The 19,442-nt window shown below is 38.6% G+C and overlaps 2 protein-coding genes across 15 annotated transcripts in view; one reads left to right on the forward strand and one right to left on the reverse strand.

Annotated features, from left to right (window-relative positions):
* Positions 1–19,442, forward strand: part of SDCCAG8 (SHH signaling and ciliogenesis regulator SDCCAG8) — a 208,088-nt gene that overhangs the window by 151,721 nt on the left and 36,925 nt on the right. For 4 of the 6 annotated variants that reach the window (XM_065589147.1, XM_005300537.4, XM_065589149.1 and 1 more), the window contains one exon: positions 1,395–1,774. The exons of the other annotated variants lie outside the window; for them this stretch is intronic. In XM_065589147.1, coding sequence (XP_065445219.1) covers positions 1,395–1,415 — 21 coding nt within the window. In that variant the 3' untranslated portion in view covers positions 1,416–1,774. Of the gene's footprint in view, positions 1–1,394; positions 1,775–19,442 lie in introns of those variants that run through there. 6 annotated transcript variants of the gene reach the window in all.
* The window catches only part of AKT3 (AKT serine/threonine kinase 3), a 303,148-nt gene that overhangs the window by 38,831 nt on the left and 244,875 nt on the right, over positions 1–19,442 (reverse strand). For 8 of the 9 annotated variants that reach the window (XM_065589151.1, XM_042848392.2, XM_042848393.2 and 5 more), the window contains 2 exons: positions 13,986–14,088; positions 3,322–6,947 (listed from right to left, as the gene is read on the reverse strand). In XM_065589151.1, the coding sequence (XP_065445223.1) occupies positions 6,862–6,947; positions 13,986–14,088 (189 nt within the window). In that variant the 3' untranslated portion in view covers positions 3,322–6,861. Of the gene's footprint in view, positions 1–3,321; positions 6,948–13,985; positions 14,089–19,442 lie in introns of those variants that run through there. The other variant, XM_065589153.1, reaches the window with a different exon arrangement.

A 19,442-nucleotide genomic window follows, 5' to 3' on the forward strand; every position in this document is an offset into this window, starting at 1 on the left:
TTCATTGACAGATTTAAGGCCAGAAGGGATCATTATGATCATCTGGTCTGATATGACAAGCTATAGCACTACAGCCAGTAATTTGTGCATGAAGTCCTTAACTTCTGTTTGAACTATAGAATATCTTTTACAAATAAACTGCTTCAAAACAAGGAGCCTAAAATTAGGGTCCAAAGGCCCTATTTACAAACCTACATAAGTGTCCAGATTTCTAAAAGTGCTGAGTACTTTTGAAAGGCCACTGAAGTAGGTACTTAATCATGGCATTTAAGCTCCCAGTTTTGAAAGTCTGGCTTCTGCTCTGAACTCCTGTTGCTCCCAAATCAGGAGAACCAGCAATAATGCTGAGCTTTGTCCATACCCAACTATCAGAGAGAATCTGTTTGGCTCCCACCCTTGTTATGCTATATAAAGGTTGAATAATATACACAGTATATAAAACAGTTGGATTGCAACAGACCCCTCTGACATTGTTCCCTAGGTTAGTTCCGGGCACTGTATTGAGGGGCACATAACTATTCTCTCCCCTCAACTGCCTTAATAGATTGCTTGTTTATCAGATTATTGGCTTCCATAAATAGGCCACATCTTCTTAAATAGCAGAATTCTCCTTGCTTAATCCAGTGCCCTCTGAATTCTAGGAGCAACTCAAGTCCTAATTACCTTATAAATTTCAATAAAATCTTCAGTCATCTAAAGATAGAATAGCTGTAAGAACATTAGAAATGTAAGTGGCCTTTTTCTCAATTTACATGAAACATCTTTGATCAAAATTTAATCTAATTCAGAGTTTCATTCTAGATCGGTATCCCAGCTCAAATACTGTTCATTGGACCACCATTAACTAAGTACTGAAATGCAAGTGTTTACATACACACAATAGCTATGAAGAGCTGAAAAGTTGCAAATTAGTCTTCCCACCAGAGGTTTCTTAACAGAACAGAAGCAGCTTCCTGTTTTGATACAGCAGCCCACACTAATCTACAGTCTGAACAATTCACAGTAAATAGTCTCTGGCACAAACCTGCCTCCTCTTTCCTGGAAAGGAGATGGGGCAGTACCTTAGACGTGCCCTAAAGCAAGAGCTCTTACTTACTGCTAAACATGAACAATGTCTAGAGCTCATGGAGATCTTGTTTTTCAGGAATCAAATGGCTCTGTTCTTACTACCTGTAAGATTTTTGATCTTGGAAAAAGCCAAGGACAGCAGGTCCACAGGAAGTATAACTTTGAAACAGCATTTGTTTACATAGTATTACCACATTCGTAACCACTGATGAACTTCTTTTCTGAGAACTTAACCACAGGAAGAAGCGAGACAAACAAATTAGAAATTCAAGTAACTATGAAACACAAACTATTTATAATCCAATTTTTTTATTTTTATCTTTCAGTTACCCTGTGTACCAGTCTGAATGCTGACTTGATTGAAGCTGACCCAAAGCAATGTTTCAAGTGAAAGAAAACTTTTGCTGGTTAAGTTCAGTTGATTTACTTTAGCTGTTTCATACATTGTATTTAAATTATTAAAACTTTTTGAATGCAAACACCTTTCCAAAGTTTGAAATAAGACTTCCAGCATGTGAGTTTTCCTAAGTGCTTCCTGTGAAGGGTTAGGCTCAGGATCAAGTTAAAACAGCAGGTGCACAGGATGGATTTAACATATAGCTTGTGTAATTTTTAAGAAAATATTTTAAATGTATTTTGTAATTTATTCCAGCGCCATGTGTCTCTTGTTACATATGTAAATACCAATAAACTTACCTTGATTTTTTTCTGTGCGTCTCATTTTGAATTTAAGGGGAAGCTGTGCAATTATATTTTGGCCTATAACACCTTATTATTAAAGGCGACCAGCATATGTAAGGAGAAGGCATAGAGAGTTTTGAAGATATATAGCTAACTGGAAACTTTTTCCTTTAAACAGCCTTGTACAAGATTTCTTCAATTAAGTTCTAGTCTAATGCTAAATGTTTATAATATGAAGTAATTTGCATGAGCTCTTAGTTTGCACTCAAATCAAAATTTTAAAAAATTAGCTTTCATGGATCAGATAAATTCTTTCCTAGGTGATTAAACCACTAACATACCTTAAATACTCTCACACTTCTTATCAACCTGTCTGTACTGGGCTATCTTGATAAGTAAGAGAAAAAAAACTTTTGAAGTGATAAATTGGCCTCTCAGAGTTGGTAAGACAACTCCCACCTGTTCATGGTGTGTGTGTGTGTGTGTGTGTGTGTGTGTGTGTGTGTGTGTGTGTGTGTGTGTGTGTGTGTGTGTGTGTGTGTGTGTGTGTGTGTGTGTGTGTGTGTGTGTGCTAAATATATGTTCCATTCTATGCATCCGAAGAAGTGGGCTGTAGCCCACGAACGCTTATGCTCTAATAAATTTGTTAGTCCCTAAAGTGCCACAAGTACTCCTGTTCTTTTTGCGGATACAGACTAACACGGCTGCTACTCTGAAACCTTAATAAATATGTACTTACAGAACGAACACTTGCTTGGTGCCTCTCTCTAAAGATGAAATTCACTTGTTCCAGCTTTATGCAGGCAATCAGTCTATATTCAAGTGAACTGCGGAAGTAAGGAGGGTGAAATTCGCCTCAATCCATGTGGTAGTAGGATCCTGTATGACTCTGATCCCAGCCTGAAACTTCTTTAAAGTACACTCTGTAGTGATCTATGCTTCCGTAAAGAGAAAGGCCTATGTAACCATTAGATGACAAAAGTAATCCAAGGTAATTCAAAGCCTTTAGAATAACATACATGTTATTCTTTAAATACAACTAGTAAAACCATTGCTACATTTAGCTCAGTCATAAGAAGCTTGGTGCTTTTTTCAGGAGTAGATGTTGACTTTAAGTGACAGAAATTGGATTTCAACTTGTATTTGAAAGATGTCAAATTAAAGGTTGTATATTTATCAATGAGACTGTACAGCAAGGTAACATGGGCCATCCGATTATTCCATGCAGGATAAAAAAAGGAAATCATGATGTACATATTTTATAAAAAGAAACTAGGTGGGGGCCTTTCAGATTTCAAAACTGGATGATCTTCCTGAAATTAAAAAAAAAAAAAGTACTGGATGTCATGATCAATAATGTTTAAACTAACTCTCACACTTGAGATCTCATCTGATTTGCAATACAATGAAAAACTAAAACAAGCAGATTTTCACCACCTTATATGGCACAAGCTAGGAATTTTATCCTACATATATTTAATATCTGATATAAAAAATACTTCATTTGCAGCAAACTTCAACATATGTATTTACAAAACTTCAGAACAAAAGCAGCATTAATAAACACGGAAGTAGCAGATTGACATAGTGCTTTATTTAAGCTGTCTGTACGAAGGAAAATAATGTGCATCCCTATCATATACGTGTAAAAATACTAAGGATGTACAGTGTACAAAAACAGTTTCTTGTAGTTATTTCACATCCTTGTGGGTCACATACTTAAGGAAATAAACAGTTTAAGTATGACCAACAGTAATACGGTTTCTTGGGTTCATAGTTGTCTGCTTAATATCCTTAACCACATGACTAGATCTTGCATGTATCTAATGAAAGAACTAGCAAGATCAAGAAATGTCAAACTCTAAAGCTACAGGGAGGTAATTCAATTACCAATTTAGAGGTTTTTTTATTTAAATAAATACTTTACATTTCATGCTTGCCTGTAATGCACTACCAGGAGCAAGATAAGGAAATTCTACTGTAGACAGTACAAACAGTAGCAGCAAAGTGTGTACATTGAGGTGTAACATATAGACCCTGCAGTTAGTAAGGAAGGACCTTACTTTTGTACTCTAGGAGAAGCACATGGCCCCTGCAAGAACAGTCAGCTTTAAGAAGCCACAAATAAAGATGACGTGACATGTCAAAAGAAAAATGTAAAACAATACTGGAATAAATGTTCCTTTAGCAACAGGAATGTATTGGATTAGTGTGGAAAGCAAAGCTGTGTGCAAAACTGCCAAAATCCAAACAGAAATGACACATTTCCTCAAAGATGGCTGCAGTATAAGAGGGCATACTACATGTCATGGAAGTCAGTACAAGCTGGAGTCAAAGTCTGAAACGTACTATGAGTGGAAGGCTCAAGGTACCAGCTACCAACTGCTGTCCAAGTCCAAACTACAGCTGAGGACAAGCAGAAGAGAGAGATGCTTCAGCCATCTCTCTCAGCACAGCTTTGAGATTTCTCTTTTGTCTATTTCGAACCCTGGTAGCAGAAGTCAGGAATTCCCAAACTCCAGGCAGCATTCAGTTAATATTAACTGTGTCTGTAATAAACTTGATAAAAGGTAATTGTTGAGACAGGTTATGCAATTCAGAGTGAAGTCTTTAAAATTTTCAAATAATTCACTAATTGATATTTACTGCAAACTACATTCCAACTACATAAAGCAATAATGATCTAGCCACAGGGCCTGTCCTACACATGAGGAACCATCAGCCTGAAGCACAACCCTGGCGTCTCATTAACTTCAAGAAATGCACAAGGTATTTATTGCTAACACAAACTGAAAATTAGAGAGGAAAATGGAGGCATATACTGGAGATTTTTAATCAACACAGTTTGCATCTACGAGGCATTTCTAGAGAACTATTCAATGCTCTATTTACTAATTAGTTCATTTAAATCATCATTATTTCAGTGTAGACATTTTTAGAAAAAGGTGCAGAATAGACCTATGATGTATTTAATGTGCACCTTTCCCTCTGAAGTGCCATTCTCTAAAGATGAGTAGTGTTACAAGGTGATAGGATGAGATCATATGTGGTTAGCGCATACACAAAGATACACCTCTTATCTGTTGATTATTAAAGATAAAACTTTGCTTAGGTAGAAACATGAAAAATTATCTGAATGAGTCTGTCTTAGCTGCCTTGCTAAAATGCCCATCTACCCCTTGACCACCTCAGCACATCCACTGCCAGCAGTGATCTTCATGCTAAGATATCTAAACTTTAAACAGCAAGAGGATAAGGCATCTGCATATGAACATTTCTTCTTTCAAAAGTCATTTACCAAGTGATACAATGCTATCAATAATACTCTGTAATATCACATTCTACGTGGGAGCTAACAAGGTACTTCAATAATAATCCCAGGGTTTTCTGATGTCATTAGCAAGGGCACATACTCACCCTTACTGCACTTCCTGGCAACTCTGGAATATCCCAACTCCTAGCACCAAAAGGTTTATTATTAAAATGATCTTTAATGAAGAACGAAGCTAAGGTTTGTGCACACATCCTGCTAAATACAGATCTTCAGAAATGAAAAGACAACATTTTCCTTTCAGTGTGGTGTTTACCATGATGGTTTTAAATTCAGTCAGTCAGTTATCATTGTCATACTTCACATGCTGGGTTTCATTACCTACTTGGTTCAGGGCAAATGTTCCCATCAATCTACTGTTTGCAGAATTATAATAAAGTGCTTTTCTTGCAATCATTGTGGTCTCAATTGTTTGAATGTATTTTCTCCATATAAAACCAAAAATTTCTATTGTGCTGCCAGGCTTTTATACTACTTTAGTGGAGCACAGACATAGCATTTTTGACCTCTTGGCACATGGAGTTGGAATGTCCTCATCTACAGCACCAAAGAATTATATGACAGTATTTCATCCACAAAAGCCCAATTCTAAGTAATATGTACAATTTCAGAGCCTTGTTAAAATTTCCACATGGGAGAAAAAGTGCGTTATTCTCTTCAGCTTGTACAGTCCTTCCATATATTACAAAATAAACTGCTGTAAGCCTGTTCTAAGATGTAGCAGCATTTGCAAACATGACACATACAATCCTTATCACTAAAAATAAATACTACCGTGGTATAACAAAAAATATATATATATATTCAGAGTTAAACACCTGGAGAAAAGCTAATTCACAAACTCAAAATAAAAACAAATATGGCAAACACCTGTTTACCTTGGTGCACAAATTTTGGTGAAAAGCAATACCATTATGCCTGTCTACATTCTTCAGCCATCCGAGGTGATGTATATCAAGAAAGACAGAGAAAAGCATGAGAAAGATGTTATCTGGTGCAAATTATAAGACCTTTAAACAACTTCAAATGCTGCTTTTATGCCTTCGTTTCTTGCACGTAGAATGTTCAATTCTCCATGATTGCACGTGAATCTGGAAGTCTAAGTAGCAGGCTGGGTTAGCCCAGCCCTTCTGCTTCTTCTGTAGCATCCAACAGTAATTAAAAAATAATATATATATATATATATATATATTTATATATATATGGACAGTTACAAGTTCTTCTCTCAAATGTTTCCCAAACGCATTCCAGCCAGATGTTAATGACATAGACCTGCTTCAAGTAATGATATGCCTAACAAAACCTTGCATATTTACATCACCACCCCCCATCTTTCCTTGTTCTGACCAGCACAAACAGATGCAAGAAAACATTATAAACTCATCTTTTTAGACTAATTACAATTCTGATTTGTCTTCTAGAAGAAATGAGAAAATGCATCGGCAACCAACGTTTCTTTTAGTCCCCACTGTATACAAAGGAGGATTTAAGTCGTCTGACTTCAAAAGATTTCAAAATTACTTCTTGACGTTGCTATTATACTGAGACAGTGGGAGCAGCAACAGGAGGAGACCTCAGACTGATACAAAATTTCATGCAAAAAACAAAAAGGCCTGTTGGAGAAGGAGGGAACTTTTCAATTTTGAATGACCTCTGAAAGTGCCCCTGCAATCTTCATGGCTAGTACTGGTGGTGATGTTCAGGAATCGTTTTCAGTGATAAACCTAAGATGACAGTGAAGCAGAACAACAACAACAACAAAAAAACAAAAAACAAAAAAGTTATTCTCGTCCGCTTGCAGAGTAGGAAAACTGAGGGAAATGTGGTCGCCTCTCGTTGTCCATGCAGTCCATACCATCCTCATCATCTGTGGGAGGGGAAAAGCGTAATGTTTTAATTTATTTACCACAAAATTATTTTATTTTTCTAATTGTCTGTTAAATAACATTATTTCAGTGACTGTTGTGTAAAACCAGATAAAAATCATACAGTTTACATAGGCTTGTGCAAACACAGTAGAAATGACAGTGGTTTTGAGAGGGACTTTTCTTATGTAAGTATATATTTATAGTTTATTTCTTTTATATATGTTCAGAAAATTCCAACCACCTTTGCAACTGTCTACAACAGTCAACATATGCCAGTTACAGACCAGTCAATATGGGCGATGGAAAGATGGGGAAGAAAAAACTCTGCTGTATTAAGGAGCAAACTAATCCTCAAATTGATCAGGGAACTATATTTTTACAAAAAGGAGAACAGGAGGACTTGTGGCACCTTAGAGACTAACAAATTTATTAGAGCATAAGCTTTCGTGGACTACAGCCCCCTTCTTTGGATGCATATAGAATGGAACATATATTGAGGAGATATATATATACACACATACAGAGAGCATAAACAGGTGGGAGTTGTCTTACCAACTCTGAGAGGCCAATTAATTAAGAGAAAAGTTTTAATGCAACTTTGAATAATCAAGTACTCAAAAGTGAATAAATGTGGAGGTAACAATGAATACTTAATTCTGCCCCATTGTGCTTATGCTTTCAAATATACTATCCTTTTATATTTAAGTTTCAACTAGCACAATATATACTTTTTTAATATCACCATACTTAACATAAGTTACAGGATGTATTTAAAATAATCAGTCTGATTTTTAAATTTCAATGAGATCTACAAAATAGGTCAAGTGTGAAGAAAACTGGTTCTTCAACTAACAGTTGTACAGTAACTCCTCGCTTACCGTTGTAGTTATGTTCCTGAAAAATTCTACTTTAAGCGAACCCAATTTCCCCATAAGAATTAATGTAAATGGGGGTGGGAGAGGTTAGGTTCCAGGGAAATCTTTTTTGCCAGACAAAAGACTGTATTTTATATGTTTCAGAGTAGCAGTCGTGTTAGTCTGTATCCGCAAAAAGAACAGGAGTACTTGTGGCACCTTAGAGACTAACAAATTTATTTGAGCATAAGCTTTCGTGGGCTACAGCCCACTTCATCAGATGCATAGACTGGAACAGGAAAGCTTATGCTCAAATAAATTTGTTAGTCTCTAAGGTGCCACAAGTACTCCTGTTCTTTTTTTTTTATTTTATATATATATATATATATACAGTACAAGTTTTAAACAAACAATACTGTACACAGCAATGATGATTGTGAAACTTGGTTGAGGTGGTGATGTTAGAGGGTGGGATATTTCCCAGGGAATGCCTTCCTGCTAAATGATGAACTAGCACTCAGCTGAGCCCTCAAGGGTTAACATGCTGTTAATGTAGCCTCACACTGTACAAGGCAGCAGCAATGGAGGGAGGGGAGACAGTATGGCAGAGAGAGTCAGAGACACACACCCTGTGTGAGAGAGAGAGATGTGCATTGCCCCTTTAAGTATGCTGACTCCACTCTAAGTACTTTGCCTTTTTAAGTAGATCAGCAAGCTGAGGCAGCAGCTGCTTCCAGCAAGCTCCCTCCATCCTGAGCCCTGTCGTGTCCGCCATCCACCCCCCCACCCCAGCTCTGTGGAGATAAGGTACAGGAGCAGGGGGAGGGAATGGGGGACACCCTGACATTAGCAAGCAGGAGGCTGCACACGGCAGTGGGGGGAGGAACAGCTGAACTGCCGGCAATTGATAGTGTGGTGGGCAGCTGCCACACAGGGAACTTAGGGGAGCGGGGAGCTATTAGCGGGGCTGCAGGCCCACCCTGGTTCCGAGCCCCCACCAGCTAGCTCCCAGGGCTGTTCTTTCTGCAAGCAGTGGACAAAGCAGGCGGCTCCCAAACAACATTATAAGGGAGCATTGCGCAACTTTAAATGAGCATGTTCCCTAATTGATCAGCAATGCAATGACGACGTTAACTAGGACAACTTTAATTGAGGAGTGACTATTTTTAAAGTACAGGCTCAGATTCTTTAGTTCAGGGCAGTCACTTCATGCCACACCAAGATGTAATCTATCTCTAAAGTAGATTTAACCAGCCAGGGGAGGATCACTCATAAGGACGGCCACAACTAGGTCAGACTAAAGGTCCATCTAGACCAGTATCCTGTCTTCCGACAGTGGCCAATGCCAGGTGCCCCACTGGGAATGAACAGAACAGGTAACCATCAAGTGATCCATCCCGTCGCCCATTTCCAGCTTCTGGCAAACAGAGACTAGGGATATCATCCTTGTCCATCTTGGCTAATAGCCATTGATGGACCTATCCTTCATGAACTTATCTAGTTCCTTTTTGAACCCTGTTAGTGTCTTGGCCTTCACAACATCCTCCGGCAAGGAGTTCCACAGGTTGACTGTGAGGAAAAAATACTTCCTTTTGTTTGTTTTAAACCTGCTACCTATTAATTTCATTTGGTGACCCCTCATAACACAAGAACTAGGAGTAAATAACACTTCCTTATTTACTTTTTCCACACCAGTCATGGTTTTTTAGCCCTCTATCATATCCCTCCTTAGTCGTCTCTTTTCCAAGCTGAAAAGTCCCAATCTCCTCATATGGCAGCCGTTCCATACCCCTAATCATTTTTGTTGCCTTTTTCTGAACCTTTTCTAATTCCAATACATCTTTTTTGAGATGAGGTGACTACATCTGCACGTAGTATTCAAGATGTGGGCGTACCACGGGTTTATATAGAGGCAATATGATATTTTCTGTCTTATTATCTATCCCTTGCCTAACGATTCCCAACATTCTTTTTGCTTTTTTGACTGCTGCTGCACATTGACTGGATGTTTTCAGAGAACTACCCACAATGACTCCAAGATCTCTTTCTTGAGTGGGAATAGCTAATTTAGACCCTATCATTTTATATGTATAGTTGGGATTATGTTTTCCAATGTGCATTACTTTGCATTTATCAACATTGAATTTCATCTGCCATTTTGTTGCCCAGTCACCCAGTTTTGAGAGATCCTTTTGTAGGTCTTAGCAGTCTGCCTGAGACTTAACTATCTTGAGCAATTTTGTATCATCTACAAATTTTGCCACCTCACTGTTTACCCCTTTTTCCAGATCATTTATGAATATATTGAATAGGACTGGGCCCAGTACAGACCCCTGGGAGACACGATTTACCTCTCTCCATTCTGAAAACTGACCACCTATTCCTACCCTTTGTTTCCTATTTTTTAACTTGTTATCAATCCATGAGACAACCTTCCCTGTTATCTCAGGAAAACTTGCTTAAGAGCCTTTGGTGAGGGACCTTGTAAAAGGCTTTCTGAAAATCTAAGTACACTATATCCACTGGAACCCCCTGGTCCACATGCTTGTTGCTCCCCTCAAAGAATTCTAGTAAATTGTGAGGCATGATTTCCCTTTACAAAAACCATGTTGACTCTTCCCCAACAAATTATGTTCATCTATGTGTCTGACAATAATGTTCTTTACTATAGTTTCAATCAGTTTGCCTGGTACTGAAGTCAGGCTTACCAGCCTGTAATTGGCAGGGTCACCTCTGAAGCCCTTTTTAAAAATTGGCATCACATTAGCTATCCTCCAGTCATTTGGTACAGAAGCTGATTTAAATGATAGGTTACAGACTACAGTTAGTAGTTCTGAAGAAACTCAATTGTGAAATTGCAGAACTCTTGGGTGACTACCATCTGGTCTTGGTGACTTATTACTATTTAGTTTATCAATTTGTTCCAAAACTTCCTCTACTGACACCTCAATGTGGGACAGTTCCTCAGATGTGTCACCTAAAAAGAATGGCTCAAGTTTGGGAATCTCACTCAGATCCTCAGCTGTGATGACCGCTGCAAAGAATTCATTTAGCTTCTCCGCAATGGCCTTATTGTGCGCCGCCTAGTGCTCCTAGTGCCTAGTCCCCAGCAGGGTAGAGAAGCTGTGGCCCCGCGCCTGCCAGGGACAGAGAGCTCCAGGGCTGCCGGGCACTGGTGCTCTCTGTCCCGGGCAGGTGCAGGGCCGCGGCTCCTCTCCGGCTTGCAGGGAAGCCGCGGCCCCGCGCCTGCGGGGGACAGAGAGCTCCAGGGCTGCAGGCTCCTCCCCGCCCACGGTTCCACCCCTTTCTGCTCCTTCCCTGGGTTGCCACTCAGGGTCCCCCCATTCCACACACACACCCCACTGCAGCTCCTCAACCCGTTTGCTACCTTATGTCCTCTCCACCCCCCACTGCGGCCCCAAGACCGGAGATGCCCTGTCCCCCCGTCACAGCCTGAGGCCGCAGTGGGGAGTGAGTGCCCCCCCAACCTCCCAAGCTGTGAGGCTGCCTCCTGGAGCCGCTGTGTGGGGGGGTCCCAGTGCTCGGGCTTCCCCCACCACCCCCTGCGCTTCTGCCAGGGATGGGTTGGAGCGCTGGGGGCTTCCCCGGCCCCCTCCCCACCTTCTGCTGAGGACACCGCCAGGGAGGCATGGGGGGCCCCCAGCTGACCACTGCCCCTGGGCGCTTCGGCGGCGCTCTGGCGGCGCTCTGGCGGCTTTTTTTTTTTTTTTTTTTTTTTTTTTTTTTTTGTTGTTTTTGGCACTTCGGCAGCTTTTTTCCTTTTTTTTGGTGCTCCGTCCCTCCCTCCCCCCCCTTTTTTTTTTTTTTTTTGCTTGGGCAGCTGGAGCCACCTTATGACCTCGTTACATCCGAATTCGCATTATCGTGGGGAGCGTTATACTGGGGTTTCCCTGTAGTGTTTCCTAATATCCAACCTAGACCTCCCCCACTGAAACTTGAAACCACTGTTCCTTGTTCTTCTCATGGCCCAGAACTAACGTAGGCATGCTTACATCATACCCTCCAGCTCTGTTGCCAATATAGCAGAGAAAAGGAAGTGAGACCATACAAAAGGGTGGCTGGCTCAGGCACTTGAGTTACATGCTGAACCTGAGCTGCTACCGCAATTCAGCAAAAATGCTAGCAGTCTCCAGGCTCCTCTGCCAGTTCTCCTGCACGATGTTAAAGTACCAGTACGTTTTTAGTCTAACCACACTCCTGACCTGTGCTCTGTGCAGCTGAATTTCAATTTTTTTTTTTAATTAAAAAAATTCAATTGTATTCATCCGAGTGAAAGCTAAAGCAGTTTAAAATGCAGGGCTCTCTCAAACTATGTACAGTCTTAAAACTGGGATAATCTTAAACTTGGGACTATCTCAAACTCTAGGCCATTTAACTTAAAATATTCATGAAATTGATGATCAGCCCTGAATTAGATTCAAAGCTGAAGCACTTCATAATGCCTAAACTTTCTTTAGCAGGCCTGCTTTACCCTGACAAAAAATAGTCCATTTTTCTTGAAGCGTAAAGTTTATAGCTTCAAAATACTCAACCCATTTTCTCTAAACTGAGCTAAATTTAAACAAAATCTGATTCGTTTTTTAAAGTTATGCATATACAAAAATTCTCATTCAAATGCATGGAGAAGCTGGGGATTATTTTATTTAAAAAAATATGCAGAACTCAAAAACAGCTAAACTGGTTCTGTTCAAATTTACTTCTAAAAAAACCCCCACTTCTAGACTGGCGCACCACGCCCAGAAAATCTGAGTAAAAAAAAGGAATATGTTTGAGAAAGTTATAAACCACCAAAAAAAGGGGGCAAACTAAATGAACTCAACCTTAAGTATAGTGTGTGCTGCCTTCATATGCTATAATTATATACATACTTTTTTGTTATGCAAAAGGTAATAAAAAATCAATACACCGCTACCTCGATATAACACAACCCGATATAACAAGAATTCGGATATAGCGTGGTAAAGCAGTGCTCTGGGGGGGCGGAGCTATGCACTCCGGTGGATCAAAGCAAGTTCAATATAACGCGGTAAGATTGTTTGGCTCCCGAGGACAGCATTATATCGAGGTAGAGGTGTACCTTTTTAGAGAGGAAATCTATCTAAAATATTGACCACTGGAGTTTGGAATATTGTTTCCCATGTGATAACTTTTTTTTTTATTAAATACAATTTAGAATGATCAGATATTGATTTATAGATGTGTAGATAAACAAGGTAAATGCAATGTGTATGAAGAGTGAAACTCACCCAAGTGCAGAGGGTCTGCACAAGATGCAATGCACTTAAATTAAATTAATAACGGCATTAAGGGTTCTTGTGTGTGGAGCCTGGCATGAGGCCTCTGCACTGGAGTGAATTTAATCTAAAACAAAAAAATCAGGCTGTCTAGACAGGAGATATCTGTTCTCTGTGGCAACGTGTGCTCTTTTCTGCCCTTGTTACAGAAAGGTATTTAAGTATGTGCCTACCATCTTTAAGCATGTGAATTGTCTCATTGGAGTCAATGGGAATATACATATATATGCTTGAAATCTAGCATGTGCTTAAGTACTTTGATGAATTGGGGCCTTTATTAGCAAACAAATAAGCTGCTTAGAAATTGGCATTTGCCTCATTAAATAATTTATGGAATTGTGAGGTTGTTCAGAAATCTCATGGGCTAAAAATACGTAACCTTACTACGCTTACTGTAAGGAGTCTTGTGCCATACAGAACTACTCTTAGGCCTGGGCTACACTAGCGTGGGGGTTCGAACTGAGATACGCAACTTCAGCTATGCTATTCGCGTAACTGAAGTCGAAGTATCTTAGTTCGAATTACCTGGCCGTCCTCACGGCGGCGAGTCGACTGCCGTGGCTCCCCCGTCAACTCTGCTTACTCCTCCTGCTGAGGTGGAGTATGGGCGTCAATTCGCGGATCCATATATCGTGTCCAGACGAGACGCGATAAATCGATCCCCGATACATCGAACACTACCCGCCGATCCAGCGGGTAGTATAGACGTACCCTGAGATGGTTCCACATTAAGTTCCACTAAAAGGGGTGAGAACACTTTCCCCATTAGAACGAGTAACCTATTTCATATCAGTCTGTATAGTATATGTACACACTGATAATCTATCTTCTCAACTGTAGTTATACAGCGCTTTTCAGGCTTACTTACATTTTTCAGGTGGAGTTATTGTAATCGTCTGAGCTGTAAATTCTTCATCAAAATATCTGGTGTCTGTCTCAGATGTCACTTGAGGTTTAAAAGGAGGTACGAGCTGATGGGAACAAATAAACAAGAAGAGTAATGTTAATATACCTGAATTCAACCAATTATTGTAAGGAGTAGACATGCCTGCCTTGAGTCCAGCCTTGAGTGCAGGGGACTGGACTAGATGACCTATTGAGGTCTCTTCTGGTCCTACATTTCTCTGATTCTATAAAGATCTCATGTAGCTCAGTGGATAGACCAAAAGACTTGTAATAGGAGGATCATGGATTGAATGACGCTTGAGTCCCTGACAGCTAAAATGACAGGCAAATCATTAGACTTTTGTGTGTCAGAGATGCTAGTTTAGAAACAAGGTAAGATCAGGAGCACAAAAACAAAATGACTTTTCTTAGATAAATTGCACTATAGAAAGATAATTAACTAGAAACTCTGAATAGGGTGTTTAGGGTAGATAAAAATTGATATATATTTTTTAATTTAAGGTTGACTTTTTAAATTTAAATACAGTTTTATTTTTAAATTATAACAGCCTATGTTAAGGCCTAAACTTACTATTATATACTAAAATCATTTAAATTAATTCTAAAAAAAATTAAGCAGCACATTTGTTGCCAAGTTTTAAAGAAAGTCAAACCACTACTAAGCACTTGGCACCAGAATTTGCTGAAATGCCAAACCAGCTTTTGACAGTAGTATCCTCTTTTGCAGATGTAAAGAGAATATTTTCTTCATTTTAGTTTATTTACCTAGTTCAGTCCAACACTAATTCATTCAAAGTTTAGCAACTGACAGGGAGCTGAAAAGGCAGGAAAGCTTGTTTTCCTTTTCTAATCTCTGAATAAAAACTAGGTGTGAGAGAACGAGATCTACTAAAATCTTAAAAGACATGGTAAACAAAAACAATCCATACAGTTCACTAACTACAGATAATACTTCCTTTGTTTAATAAATCCGTTAGTTTTAAATGCAAAGCATGTTTTGATAATTTTTTTATAAACTTATCCATCTAGCACTGAAAGGTAGTTTTATGTAACTGATAAAAAATGTGTCTTAGGCATTTTAATTACTATCCAAATAGAGCTTGACACAAATCACAAGTAATCATCTAGTAAATAAGAAATGCATTATTCAGCATTTTCTAAAGTACATACAAACATTAAGAATCTGAATAAATATAAATTAAGCTATATAACTGCTTAAATAAATGTGTACAGATCTAGTGTATCCTCCTAATTAGCAAAAAAAGACATTCCAGACTTAGTGTAAAAACTAGATTTAGTTGCAAATGAACATGTTTTAATGATTACCAATAAATGAGAATCAACCTTTTTTCTATAGGAAAATAACTAAAAAGCAGAAATGCAAAACATGATTAAAATCAGTGATTAAAATCAAGCTTTCCTGCTTGCTGATTTAAATCATTTTAATTTAAATTAATTCACCCTGATGAGATTCTCATTATTCACTGAAAGACCAACATTAGAGCACTCATCTTACAAAGGCTTACATGTGTCCTTACCTTATACTCCGAGTAGTTGCAATCAAGTCAATAGGACTACTCAAAGTATGTAAAGGTAAGCTTGTGTGCAAGTCTTTGCAGGACAGGGCTCGTGTTTGTCACAAACTGTTTCTAAAAAATAAACAATATGCACACATACATTTTAAATGTCAAAAAAGGTCAATTCATGTTTAGGTCAGCCTCATGAACAAAACATTTCTGGATTTTTTCGCACTATCTTCACAGTATTTTTTAAGTGCAAAGAAGAACTGTCATGGTTAAAAAACTGCTCCAGTTCACTGGTTTGTTAGTGCTTGTGGACTACACAGTGCCATGAAATTGGCCTGATCAATGGATGACAGAAGACATCAGAGATCCATCAGGAATTTCAACAGAAGATAGGTCGGGGCAACACAAATGTGTAAGCTTCAGGAGGATCATCACCTTGGGGTGAAAAGTGCAAGAGTAGGATTTTCACATAGAAAAAAGGGTGCAAAGTTTTCACTATATCTTTAACCAAAACTTGGAGAAGCAAAATTGTAAACACACTCCCAGCTCTAAGCTTGACTAAATGCTGAATAACAGCAAAACCAGCAAATTTGTGTGAGAATTGTGCTTGCCTTCAGTCAAGAAGATAATCCATTTCTAAGTGTTCATGATGCTTGCACATGTTTGGTCTATCACATATTAGAAAGTTGACCATGATAATAGCCTTAGTTCCTTCAAATGAATTTAAGAGTCTCCATTTCCACCCCACCCTTTACTACTGATATGCACACTCTTTACCAGAGGATGCTGATTTCAGAACCATTTAATTTTTTGAGCCTATTCTAAACCAATTTCATCGACCCAATAAGTGCTTCAGAACAACATGTATATTGTACTTGCATACCACATTAGATGCATCAAGTCCCCTTAACATGTCCCGTGCCAGACAATATTAAACCTTGGGTCACCTACTTTCCAGTTTTGAACATATATTTTTGCTGTAGCTGCACTATGCTTAACAAGAGGATTTTACAATCCCACAACTAAGTGAACATCACTAGTGTGACTGGAATCTCTTTACAAACTTCAGAAGCTGCTCATTGCTTACATGACAGTGTGATGGTTTAAAGCAAAGGATTTTTGCACCTCTCTCAAGTGGTTAAAGATGATCTGAAATGCATTTCTTTTCTCTTTTTAAAGAGATACAAAAAACTGACTTCCCCAGTCTTTATCAGATTAGATAAACAAGTCTAGGCATAAATTGGTTTTAAGATGTATTTTTAAATGGGTTCTTCCTCCATTTATCTACAAAGTCTTACATTCAGGTTCCAAGGTTTCAAAGTTTTCACTGCTACTATGGAAGGCAACTACCACGACATAAAGGCAGCAGCTCCCTGTCCTGCTTTTGGTATTAGTCTTACAATCACTTTTGAAGGAGAAACAAAGTCAACATTTACAAATGGATGCATTTTTAATTTGGAGCCTCAACCTATATTGTGTTAATGATCTGGGATCTGTATGCCATCTTTTAAATGTATTCAATTTCTAAAAGGCATCTCTGTTCAACTTAAAATATACGACGTTCCAAATAATGTTATTTAATATAATCAGAGACATACGATAGTATCTGCATATTCTCAACTCAAACTAAAATCTTAAGTTAGTTTCAGTGTCTTTCCTATATCAGAGGCCAAATCCTGGTCCCACTGAAGCCAATCGATTTACACTCTGAGGCCAGGATTTAGCTCTCTCACCTTGACTTTGAAACATTATCATCAAACAATTCACTTGCCAATTTACTCCACAACACAAAGAAAAAAACTACAATGTAACACTATAGCAAAAATATTGGCAAACTATTCTACACAGATCTCTAAGCAGTACAGATGTTGGAGGAAAAACTAAACCTTCACACCTTAATCAATGGAGACTATATAATCCTAGCATATCTATACTGTGTAACCAGAATGATAATGTAACTATGTTCTAAGTAACTAGCCATGTTGGGAACTGTTTTTGAAGAGCATGCTGTCCCGATTAGATCTCTAACTGCCAACGCTTCACCTTTAGTTCTAAACACCTCTATACTCTTTTCTGGAAAGGAGGGAATTATCCCAGGTGAGTGTTCTAATCAGTGGGCTAAAAGTTATAAGGTGGGTACCACTACAAGTGGAATCTGAACTAATAAGTATCCTTTGAGCATACCTACTAAACTAGACCCCTAAGAGGCTGCAGGTGGTTGAACACCTATCTTCTTTCTCCTGGTTTGTGAATCGCTCTGGGGCTTAGGCAGGAGACAGGCATTCAGATGCCTAGAGTGAAGTAGCAGCACACATGCCCAGGAGCAGAAACAAAGGTGCCTACGGGGTATGGCAGGTGTTTTGTGGATTGCAATGGAGCCAAAACTTGGATTTAGGTGCCTATGTCTGGGGTTTAGGCACTTAAGTACTTTAGTGGATCCCACCCTATGTGACAAACATTTTTTCACCTACATATACTACTTAAAATGGTGCTATAAAAATCCTTTGTTATTGTGGTATAATATTTTCCAATCAAATAAAGTTAAATGAAAATCACACGTTTTTGTAAAATTATAATTTTCAAATTAATACACTTAGTCATCTTATTATTACCTATTTAAAAGCTAAATACAGATCTAAACTTGGAGTCAGAAAGAGAATTTATTCCTCAAATATAAACTAATTTACATACAACTAAAAAGGAAGTTGTTCATTTTTTCAACCACAATATTCACATCCCTATATTTACAAAAACACACACATTTCCCAGAATTCTCCCCACCACCCCCCATTTAATTCTGCAACACAGTCAGTCTCAGACAGGCGGACAAACTAATATGGACTTGCTGATACAAAGTAGTTCCCAAGCAATGTGCCCACCTATAAAATGGTCATAAGATTCCAGAACAAGTTGTACCTGTAAAACATTCCAGTTTTTTGGTCTTTTCATGTTAAACTTTTCAACAATTCAGAGAGTAGGCCACCCATCATGGTTTGAAATCAAATGATCTGCTCCACCCGCAATTCAACAGCCATCACTATATTATCATTTTCCAAGAATCTGTTATGGTTTTCCACAAATTATATAAGCAACTTAGGTAGTACCAAATATTCAGCAGACTGTACCCTATTTTGCAATCCCAGTACTTATCTCCAGTAAAACAGAGTGCTCAACTCATGGGAAAAAATCATTCAAGTTATGACCTTTATGAGGGGGATGTTATCCTGACCTCAGCTGGGGATGGCAGAGATGACAACATAGGAACATTTCTTATCTCTAAATACTGTAGCCATATAGTAATTGTTAGTGAGCAACAAAATAACAAAGAGGCAGGAAATGATCACAGAAAGTAATAAAAATAAAGAGCAATACACAGCTCTTTAGTAAGATATATCAACCTACAGGTCCTTCTATAAAATTTGACTACATCAGCAAGTGACTGTGGGTCTGAACCAAAGCCCACTGAAGTCAGTAGCTCAAATGAAATATTCTCATTGACTTCAATGGGATCTGAATCAGGCCCCATCCAGACTTCATCTGTCCAAATGAGTGATGGTTCTTGAAATACTTTGAAAATTTGCATGTTGGTTACAAAAGCAGAGTGTTGCATGAATCTTATGGAGCAGAAAGGTAAGAACAATAACAAACAGATGTCTTAAATACTTTTAAATATTATCAATTATAGAGATGTTTCACAATAGAAAGGGAGTGATGTCATCTAGTCCCATCCAAAGGGGAAAAAAAACACTATTTTACATTAAGTAGTTAGGTGTGTCTCAGTAACATCCAGTGACTCAGTCGATGAAACTATAAATTACGTCAATATTCCAGACAGTGGGGAAAATAAAACAAGAAAAACACACAAAACTCCAGGCTGCAACCAGAAGGGAAAA

This window comes from Chrysemys picta, chromosome 3 (assembly GCF_011386835.1).
Source record: "Chrysemys picta bellii isolate R12L10 chromosome 3, ASM1138683v2, whole genome shotgun sequence".
Taxonomy (NCBI): Eukaryota; Metazoa; Chordata; order Testudines; family Emydidae; genus Chrysemys; species Chrysemys picta.